Here is a 10848-nt window from a genome sequence, read left to right as displayed (position 1 = left end):
CCCCGGCCCGCACCTCACCGCGCCGCACGCGCACGCGCACGAGCGCTTCCCCGCGCGTGCCGCGCCGCCCGCCGCCAACACTCCGCCCCGCCGCGCGCGCCGTCGCTTCCTTGCTCCTGTGCCAGCACAGCCCCACGTACGGCACCTCGGCGCCCTCGCCGCACGACGCATCGCGACATAAGCAAACGGCCGAGCACCATTAATGGCGCTCCGTGCCGCTCGCCGGCCTCCGCCTAACTCCGGCCTCCCCACCGCCTCATCCCGCCTATAAATAGGCCCCCACCCCGCTCCTCTTCCCCCCACAGCCTCCACTGCCACCGCCCGCCGCCTCCCTCGCTTCCAGCGCCGCCGCCGCCCGCAGCCCACCGTCGCCACGCCTCCACGCGCCACCCCGGCCCGAGGTGAGGCCGGGAACTGGTTCCCCGTGACCCCCTCCCTCTCATCCCCCTCACCCCGAGCTGGCCTTGGCCCTGGCCGGCCGGATTGGGCTGGCGCCGGCGCCCTACCCCCCCCTCCTCTGTTCTGTGCGGGGAGAGGAGGGAGAAGGGGGCATTTTGCCCATAGCCCCCCCCTTTTTCCTGTATTCCCCAAAAAGAACCCCCCTCCCTTAGTTACTCCTCTTTGCTAAAGAGACCCTGCTCTTTTTAACATTTCAAACCAAGCCTATCATACTCGACACCCTTTAGCATACCATGAATATTTCTAGGGTTCGCAAATAAGCCCCTACCCTCTTTAGATAATTACGAACAAGTCTCTGGACCCTCGTTTAACCCCCGAAACCATCTTTAACTTGTCATTTTATGCGCCAAACGATCTCCGATCGACCCGAAACTTTACCACGCCCTTTCTAGTATAGTTCTAGCCATGCCATTAAGAAACCACCCAAAAATATTACCCCTACCTCCGTAACTAAATTATTTTCGATTCAAGCTCAACGATAAAAGCTTTTAGTTCTTTCGCTTGATTGTATGCCTGTTTGTTTGCGTCGTAGGACACGGAGTGAACGAAGAAGTTCCCGAGTGTGATCAAGCGAACGAGGACCAGTTCTGCGACCCCGAACCCGAGGGACAGTGCTTTGATCAGGACCTCCCGCAAGGACTTGACGATGGCAAGTTCAATTCCACCCTTTGATGGATGTTTCTGTCCTAATTTTTATAAACATAACCCAATGGCCTGTTTTATAAAATTGCATTGTTTTGCTTGTTGAAAATAGGATAGCCACCCTTGTTTGTGATAACCATACCTTGACCACCTGGTTTTATAAAGAAAATGTGTGTGTGGGAAGGGATAAAATGTGGTTTTGAAAGATGAGTCAGACGAGATGGATGGCATTTCTGTGTGAATTGCCGTTGGTGTGCTCGTACCTATGTGGTTGAGCGAGGAAGGGAGATATCCATCTTGTCACCCCTAAGGACCGAGTTGATGTGTCATCTCACCTAGCTTCCTGTCGTGCAAACCACTTGACCGTTGTATGGGCAACGGCTTAGCATAAATCCCACTAGTTAGTCCGATAGCCATCAGGAGAGCTGAGAGCAACGGGTGATCAAGGAGAAGGGATAAGCTCTGTGTGACTTATGCCCCGGTTAAACCTCGGAGGTAGGTCGAATGACCCCTTGATGGATCCCGTGGTGGCTAGTCAGGTCTAGCTAAGGTGGGTAATGGCTTTGCTGGGATCTGCACCGACACTAAGGTGATCGTGCTGTGGTACCCCACCTGTGGGTAAAGTTGCACACCTCTGCAGAGTTAAAATCTATTCGAATAGCCGTGCCCACGGTATTGGGCAAGTTATGGTGTGGTCACATAACTAGTGTTTCTCTCTGGGGATGGTTGGATTGGTGTGAGATGTTTGGAAAGTGTCCGGCAGTTGTGCCGTGTGCTACGGCGGATGGGGAGTCCGGTAGCAGCTTAAAACTTGGATCCTGTATGGATCAATAACACGTGCTCCTTGGTACTAGAAAACTTGTTTTGAAAATGTTTTAACCGAACCTTTGCATACAACCGAGTTTTCCGCAAATGAACCTTAACCTTATCCTTGGAGTATCCCGTGCATTTAATTCTGTTATACCCCCTCCGCAGGTGTGATTGGGCTTGCTGAGTACGTTTGTACTCACCTCATTCTTACTTTTACAGTGGAAGATCCAGACTACATCCCCGAAGACGTCGAGTAGGGTTTCGTCCTGCACCCAGTCTTGCCTGTGGTTAAGGCCACCGCTGAAACTCCGCATGGTGCAAGACTCTGATGATCCCCTTTTCGTAGCTAGTGTAGTGGTGTGGGTTTTAGTTGTAATTCTCGCGATAGTGGCGCTTCACTGCCCATTACCGCGCAGAATTGTACGGTGATGTACCATCAGATGTAATAAAAGTGTTATCAGCCTCCTGGGACTGATAAAGCAACACTTTTAAGTCTTCCCTGATGGGGGGACGCTTCATCAATACTGCCTCCCCCCACCATGCCTTAGATAATCCAGCGGTGTCTAACATGGCGTTAACCAAGTCAGACAACGTGCAATTCTTTTTTTCGGCAACCCCGTTTGATTGGGGTGAATAGGGAGGCACCCTCTCATGAATAATACCGTGTTCCTCACAGAATAAGTCAAAATTGTTAGAGAAATATTCACCTCCTCGATCGGATCTAAGTCGTTTGATCTTTTTCTTAAGTTGGGTTTCTACTTCAGCCTTATAGATTTTAAAGCAGTTAAGAGCCTCATCTTTCGTTTTCAACAAGTACACATAGCAAAATCTAGTTGCATCGTCAATCAAGGTCATGAAATATCTTTTTCCACCTTCTGTTAACACGCCATTCATCTCACAGATATCTGAATGGACTAGTTTTAGAGGTGCCAAATATCTCTCCTCTGCCACCTTGTGAGGTTTTTGAGGTTGCTTAGATTCCACACAACTATGGAACTTAGAACCTTTGACTATGGAAAAATTCGAAATTAAACTCATGGTGGAAAGTCGATACATAGAGCCAAAATCTAGATGACATAAACACGAGTGCCAAACAAATGCATCGCTTTCATTTATACCATCATAAATTAAGTTCACGGACTTATTACAGTAATCTGAAACTGAAAAACGGAACAAGCCTCCGCACTCATAGCCTTTACCGATAAATTGTCCACACTTAGACATGACAAATTTATTGGACACAATCACTACTTTAAAACAATCCCTACATAAAAGGGAGCCACTAACTAGATTCTTGCCGATAGTAGGGACATGCTGCACGTTCTTCAGCTGCACGATCTTTCCGAAGTAAGCTTCAGATCGACCATGCCAACACCACGGACAGTAGCATGCGACCCATTGCCCATCATCACTGTAGAATCCCGAGCGGTCTGGTAAGAAGAAAATAAGGTAGTATCAGAACACATATGAATATTTGCACCAGTATCGAGCCACCAACTAGTATATTGAAATACTGAAAAGACCAAAGGTAAAGAATTATACCCACTGGTTTCCACTCCAGCCATGGTGACCGTGTTCGCAGTCTTCTGCTCAGGTGAAGACTTCCTTCGTTTGCGGTGTGGGCACTTCTTTGCCTAATGATCGGTAGATCCACACACAAAACAGCCTTGACCTTTCTTGAACTTCTTCTTGAAAGTAGTGGTAGGCTGCGGCTTAGTCTTTTTTTCCCTTGCCCTTACCTTTGCCGTGAGACTTCTGGATCATGTTGGCACTAGTTTGGCCCTCAGCAGCCTTAGATCGCCCATCCTTGGCCCGAACTTTTTCCTCAACATCAAGGGATGCTATCAGATCAGGCACTGATATCTCTATCCTCTTGTGTTTGAGAGTTGTGGTGAAATCCCTTCACGAAGGAGGCAACTTGGCAATGATGCCACCAACCACAAACTTGTCGGGTAGATTGATCTTGAGGTGCTCAAGCTCCTTGGTCATGCACTGTATCTCATGAGCCTGCTCGACTACAGATTTTCCATCGATCATCTTATAGTCATGGTACTGCTCCATGATGTACAGCTCAGCACCTGCATCTATGCCGCTATAGTCGACCTCCAGGGCGTCCCACAACTTTTTAGCGTCTACGTGATGAAGGTACACATCCTGTAGACGATCTATAAGTGTACCGATCACAGCGTCCACAAAAAGTGTGTTGGCCTCGGTAAAGGTCTTCTCCTGCTCAGGGGTAACAGGCCCCTCAAGTTTGCCCTTGGACACCCACAACACGTTCATGGCAGAGAGCCACAGAATCACTCTCGTTTGCCATCTCTTAAAGTGCTCGTCAGAGAACTTCTCGGACCCCAGAGCATCAACAAATCCAGCCATGAAACTGAAATTACTATAATAAGGTTTTTGGATTGATAGAAAAAAGAGTTTTAGTTTTAAATTAATCCGAAGATAAATCATAACCATGACGAAAATTGCGTACAGAAAACGAGCATATGTAAACATTCTGATCAAGTGATTTAAGATAAAATATTGCAGCAGCAAGATCAACCCTAACCAGATCATACTAGGTATGAAAAATATAGTTAGGGATAGAAAACCGTACGTCTCTAGGCTGACTGGAATAACGGGGTAAAGAAGACGACAGCGACGATCAGCACCTCCGCGCGCTTGACGACGCCGAGTCGCGCCCCACTGACGAGGAGGAAGACGGCCGTGGCGACGAGGACGGTGATGTGGAAACGTTCGAGCAGTCGCGCAGAGCGCTTCCCAAAAACCTTATTCGCCCTCTCCCGGTGCAGGATCGCTGAGGACGAGATTTCGGAGACCTGCTCTCCCGATCGCCGGTGCACGCCGACGAACGGGATGAAGTAGCGTACGCGGCGGCGCAGCAGGCAGGTCGAGGCGTGTTGTGCATCGTCTGTTATATTCTATTCTAGCCGGCACCCATGCGTATCAAATCTGCAAAAGTAAACCGCATTTCCGCAAGGATTGGTCTGAATTTTGGCGGACCATTCACACGCACGTCGCGTGCGCGCGCCCTTCGCTCGAAGCCCGTGCCGGGCCCGGCCCGGCGAAGTGAGGGCGCGTGTTCTTCCTTCTTCCTCTCACCCACATTTGCACGAGCATGGAGAGCATCCAACTATTTAAGTTGGATTTCCTCCAACTCCACTGGTAAGGTGGGATTAACTTGTTGCCATACACCTTTGCATTAATGGATCTTTGAAATTTTATTGAAATTGTTTGAATTTACGTAACGGGCCTTTGCACCATTAGACCCAAATAACCCAACAGCGGAGGCGTAGGAGCAGGTGGCGGCGGGCCGCCGCGTGCTGGGCAACGCCTGCGCGCACGGGCGGGGCCTCCGGGAGGCTGTTCGAGTACTGGCGCGGCGAGGCCGATGCCGTGCTGGAGCGGCGGCGGCGGATTGGATGGAACTGGAGGATAACCACGAGGAGCTCTGGATGCTGACAAGCACGACGCCGGCGTGCCTCGAGAACTTCGCAAAGGCGGTGGCGGAAGTGTGGGCGCCGCACCGCTACTGCCACGCGTGCTGGCGCGGCTACGTCGCCGCCGCGGCCGACGACGGCGCCCGGTGCCTCGCGCTGCGTATCCTGCCCGCGCGCCGTCCTCCGCGGAATGGTCGACCGGTTCGCCACGCACGACGGCTCCTGTCGCGCTGGTACAAGTTCCGGGTCCTGTCGCGCAGGGCACGGGGCTCCAGGTCGTTACCGGAGGACGGGGATGTCGCGGGCCTGTGCGGCAGAGGCTTCCGCCTCGGTGCTGCGGCGGCGCGCCGCACTGGCCAGCGAGCTGCGCGGTGGGAGCACGAGCTCCCGCACTGACGGGGAGCACGGGAGCGCGGGAGCTTCGCCAGCCGCCCTCCTCGTCGGGCAGCCTCGCCAAGCTGGAGCGCGGGCGGGCGTGGTGGACATCAAATCAAGCACGGGGCGGCCACCAATTTGTTTGCGAGATGTCCTAGTAATTTTGTTCTTCTGCTGACGACTACCCGAACAAGGCCTTGGTGATACCACAATTTCATGACTTGATTCTGAATGGATACTAGTATGAAGTCTATGTAGCATTCAGACTGCAGAGATCAACAAACCATCTCTGAATATATGTAGTAACCAAAAGTTCTGAACGTTTTCAGCATCGCGGTCCGCCGTTTGCTCAAGTTGAACTCTCACTGCCTGACTTTGTTTGGAAAGACAAAACTATTAGCATACACTACCTCTATTATCAGGATCGCTACATCAGCTGGCTATGTAACATACATGCCTCTGCTTCTTAAACAGCATCACTAAGGATCTCTAACTTTCAGGAGAAGATGACCAAACGGAACACATTCTTCTAAACCGAGCTATGTTCTTATTGTAATTTCAGAACAATTTTATGGCTTGTGGCAACCAGGACCATGTGTTCAGTGGACCACACAATCGATTCATGCAGAGGTAGAGATAGATGACAGACAATTATGAACGAGTAGCTATGAATTAAATTTATACAGTAGTTCGTAACAATACAAGGAAAAATTGCTCCGTAGTGACGATGTATATCATCTTCAGCTCTAGATCATAGTGGACATAAATTGTGCACGCCATTAACACCTACAATACAGCTTTCCTGAAAACTCAGGAATGCAAGGTGGAAAATGGAGGCTGCTTCACCATAACCGTACAGCAAACTCTGCAGTCTCATGTCAGCAAGCCTAGTCGATCTTCACAGATGAGTAGATCAATCTCGTGAACCAGAAGCAGGCGCAGAAGCCGATTGCACCGGTGAGCACACAGAATGCAAACGAGGCGAGAAGCATGTAGCCAAAGTACAGTTTGCCTGACACCAGTTTTGTGATCTGCAGCTTTGTGAAGAAGTAGAACAGTATCACCATAATTAGAACAGTATCACCATCATCATGCAGAGGTAGAAAGAGATAACAGACAATTATGAGCGCGTAGCTATGAATTGAATTTATACAGCAGTTCATTACAATACAAGGAAAAATTGCCCCATATGAAGCTGACAGTAGTGTTCTATCCTTACACAACTCCATAGCGACAGATGTATCATCTCAGATCTGAACCACAGTGGACATAAATGGTTTATGCTGTTAATAACACCTAAAATACAGAGTTCCTGAATTCACGAAAACGCAGGGTGGAAAATGGAGGCCGCTTCACCATAACCGTACAGCAAACTATCTGCAGTCTCATGTCATCCAGCCTAGTCAATCTTCACGGATGAGTAGATCAATCTCGTGAACCAGAAGCAGGCGCAGAACCCAATTGTACCGGTGAGCACACAGAATGCAAACGAGGCCAGAAGCATGTAGCCAAAGTACAGTATGCCTGACACCAGTTTGGTGATCTGCAGCTTTGTGAAGAAGTAGAACCCGGCATATAGGAAGAGGTAGATTGCAGATGATCCCGAGGTGAGATAGGACCTCCACCACCAGTTATAGTCCTCACTGCACAGTTGGAAATAGCACAGCACGATCGTAATCTCCGCACAGGTGATGATCAGGATAATGAACACCAGGAAAAGGAAGCCAAAGATGTAGTAGAACTGGTGAAGCCAAATTGACGTGAGGATGAAGAAGAGCTCAATGAAGACTGCCCCAAATGGAAGAATGCCACCAATAAGAATGGTGAAGGCAGGGTTCATGTACCAAGCCTGCTCAGGGACCTGTCTTGGGATCTTGTTAGTCTTCACTGGAGCCTCAATGGCAGGTTGCTTGAAGCCCAGGTAGCTCCCAACAAATACAAGAGGAACAGAGATACCAAACCAAAGGAGGACCAAGGCAAACATTGTGGTGAAAGGAACAGCACCAGACGACTTCTCCCCCCATATAAGAGCATTCAGGATGAAGAAAATACCGAAAGCAATCCCGGGAAACAGGAAAGCAGTCCTTAGGGTGATACTCTTCCACTCTGATCCTTTAAACATCTTATAGAAGCGTGAAGAAGCATATCCAGCAAACAATCCCATCAGGACCCAAGTGAGCAGCATGGCAGTCATCAGCCCTCCTCGGTTTGATGGCGAAAGGAATCCCAGAACAGCGAAAATCATGGTTACTAGCAGCATACCAAAGAACTGAACACCAGTCCCAACGCAGACACAGAGTAAGTCAGAGTTTGCAGGAGGGCGGAACACATCTCCATGAACAAGCTTCCATCCTGTCTCCTCTTGGGCTTCTTCTTCATTTTCGAGCTGGTTGTACCTGGAGATATCTCTATACAGAGTGCGGAGCATAATCATGGCCACCATCCCAGATAAGAAGAGTACGATCATGAGAGAGTTCACAATGGAAAACCAGTGAATTTGATCATCTGTCATTAACAGGTAGGTGTCCCAGCGAGAAGCCCACTTGACATCACTTTCCTGTAAAGAAATGCCAAGGAAATCAGAAAATGTTAAAAATGGACTCAACCTTAGATTGTATTATTAACTAAGGGAATTACACTACAAAAGAGAAGGAGAAAAGCCATAAGAAACATTACCTCAAAGCCAACATCATAGGTAAATATGATTTCCTTTCCAGCTTCAACCTCCTGAGGAGTATCTGAGTTTGTCACAAGCTTGCTGGCATGAGGATCGCACGTGATCAAATGAGTGTTTTTATCATTCCATTGGCCTTCAAACTGATGGTTAATACTGGCACCAGAAGTATAACAAAGATAAATAAGGGAGTGAACAAAATAGTGTCAAACAAATAAAATATGGCAAGAATAACTTAAAACAAACCTGAATGGTTTGACCTCAAATCCAACAATTCTAGAGAGTTCTGTAGTTTCATCCTTGTGGTATTTAACTAAAAAAGTCAAGTGGTTGTGGATAAAGACCTTCTCGTCCTTGCTCTATAACATATATATTTTCAAATAAGATAACTGCACCCACTCAAAAAAAGGGGAGACCTATAGACTGTTGAAACTAAAACGATCATCTGAGCACACAAACTTACACCAGCATACTGGCCCTTGACACCAACATGATATCCACCCTGATAAACAACAGCATCCCTATCCTGCCATGCGATAGGAACAACTAACGGGAGGTTGTCAAGAATCCTGTGAAGAAATTTTCGTCATGTAACTCCAGCATTTATCATGCAATCAAAATTACAGTATCGCATATAAAATACATTACAGTATCACATATAAATACATACATGTTCACCCGATACTCATCACCTATCTTTTCCTTGAGCTCCTTTGCTTGTTTATCATCAATTGATGCTCTGCAGACAATCTGGCACATCTTGGGCTCCCTCATCTCAAACTACAGCCCGAACAACAGAATAGACGACACTCAGTGATTTGGTACATTACAAATTACAAAAGTGAATATGAAAATACATGTCGAACACGAAACATGTACTAACCACATAAGGGGAGTTCTCAATGCGATCACCGCGCAGAACTTCTCCAAGATTCTCTGCGCTGTCAACTATCGTGTCCGGCTTGCAGAAAGGAAGAGAGTAATAGGAGTAGGGAAGTTGTGTCTTTGTGGATGTCAGCTTGTTCACCTTCACCAAAAGTGGATCTTTCTGCAGACAATTATGTATGTACGGGTCAGAGCACACATGCAACACATATCCCAGGTAAAGGCTACAAATCAGGAGGTGAATGTAAAGCTCTGGTTATAACAGGGATAGATTATTTTTTGCCCCATAGCTCAAAAGATTTCAACACACCATTTGATACTTGCTTCCATACATAGCACATGCATGCTCAATACTTGAGGTTTCAAAAATACCGGATTGTCAAATCATTCACCAGAAGTAGAAGTAGATTTAGCTAGTGCATGGACACATAAATGACTGTCAGACACTGATGTCTTATAGTTGTCTTATTACACCAGGCAACACTGAACAGCAGAAACAGAAACAAAAAAGGGTTTGGGTTACAGAGTCTTAAAGTTGAAGAAAACACCACCTGAAGCTGCTAAACTGAAACCATAAGCATCATGTACAATGAAGCATGTGACCTCACAATCTGGTACCAATTGGACCGACCAGGCATTTTGAATACAAGTGGGTACATTGTAGAGTACTCACAGCACGGCTCATTTCGGTGCTATTAAAGTTCAAATATACAATTCGACAACGTTAGGCCAACTACGTATAGTATTTAGGGTTCGTCGCATAGATTAGGGGTTTGAAACAAGGGACCTAGCCAAATGCAATTCGTGAGACTACCCTACTCTCCACAGAAGCAACAGCCAGCAGGAAGCCCAGATCCCGAACCCCACCGCCCGTATCCCGAAAGGAAACAGGCAGCCCAACCAACGCGGCACACTGGATCCGGCCGTCGAGATCCGGGGCGGAAGGGACGTAGAGAGCCGTTACTCGGTGAGGAGGGGGGGGGGGAGGAGAAGGGAGCGGGACCTTCTGGAAGTCGTTGGGCGCGACGCCGGGGAGGTAGAAGGCGGCGGCCGGCGCGGCGGCGAGGAGCGCGAGCGCCGCCCCGGCCCAGCGGAGCATCGCCGGCGGCCGCATGGGCGGGAGGCTGGTGGGCTCGGGGGACTCGGCGGATCTGAAGCGAGCGGAGCGGAGGCGCTCCCTCTGGCTGGCTGTCCACCGCTACTGTGGCTGGGCCCCCCAGCGCGCGTTAAGCCGCATGACCATCGAATATGGGCTTGTTTCGCTCGACGATTTAGAAGTCGGGCCGTTCGCCCACGAGGAGGGAGGCAGACGATGGCCCACCCGCCGAATAGCTGGGCCGATCGTGATTGCCAATCGATATGCTGGTGCTGGCCCAATTTGTACGAGTGGCTGAAAAGACTTTTTTTCAAAAAAGGGATTAAAAAAACTAAAATTCGAAAAAGGGGTGCCAGTTGGGAAAATTTAGAGAAATGGGTGCCTCCCGCCCGCTGAACGGGCGGGACGCGTCGGGCCGGGGACATCCCGCCCACCCAGCGGGCGGATGTCCCCCGAGGGCC

The 10848-nt window shown here is 49.0% G+C and overlaps 1 protein-coding gene across 1 annotated transcript; it reads right to left on the bottom strand.

The window, feature by feature from the left end:
• Window positions 1–6383: 6383 nt before the first annotated feature.
• Window positions 6384–10500, bottom strand: LOC112897943 (transmembrane 9 superfamily member 9-like). Its single transcript, XM_025966349.1, has 8 exons — window positions 10295–10500; window positions 9290–9454; window positions 9077–9186; window positions 8870–8975; window positions 8653–8765; window positions 8409–8562; window positions 7276–8289; window positions 6384–6763 (listed from the first exon to the last, which is right to left on the bottom strand). The coding sequence occupies exons 1-8, from the start codon at window positions 10403–10405 to the stop codon at window positions 6620–6622; spliced, it is 1917 nt and encodes a 638-aa protein (XP_025822134.1). The 5' UTR covers window positions 10406–10500; the 3' UTR covers window positions 6384–6619.
• Between the last annotated feature and the right edge of the window lie 348 nt (window positions 10501–10848).

The sequence above is a fragment of the Panicum hallii genome, chromosome 6, assembly GCF_002211085.1.
Source record: "Panicum hallii strain FIL2 chromosome 6, PHallii_v3.1, whole genome shotgun sequence".
Classification (NCBI taxonomy): domain Eukaryota; kingdom Viridiplantae; phylum Streptophyta; class Magnoliopsida; order Poales; family Poaceae; genus Panicum; species Panicum hallii.
The sequence above is the reverse complement of the archived record's forward strand: the minus strand, read 5'-3'. Positions and strand labels throughout refer to the sequence as shown.

Excerpts from the sequence above, each read along its gene's own strand:
- LOC112897943 (XM_025966349.1), bottom strand. The coding sequence starts at position 10,405 with ATGCGGCCGCCGGCGATGCTCCGCTGGGCCGGGGCGGCGCTCGCGCTC. Across the intron at positions 9,187-9,289 it reads TTGAGAACTCCCCTTATGTG|TTTGAGATGAGGGAGCCCAA; the intron begins GTTAGTACATGT and ends TTCGGGCTGTAG. Across the intron at positions 8,766-8,869 it reads TCAAGGGCCAGTATGCTGGT|AGCAAGGACGAGAAGGTCTT; the intron begins GTAAGTTTGTGT and ends TATATGTTATAG.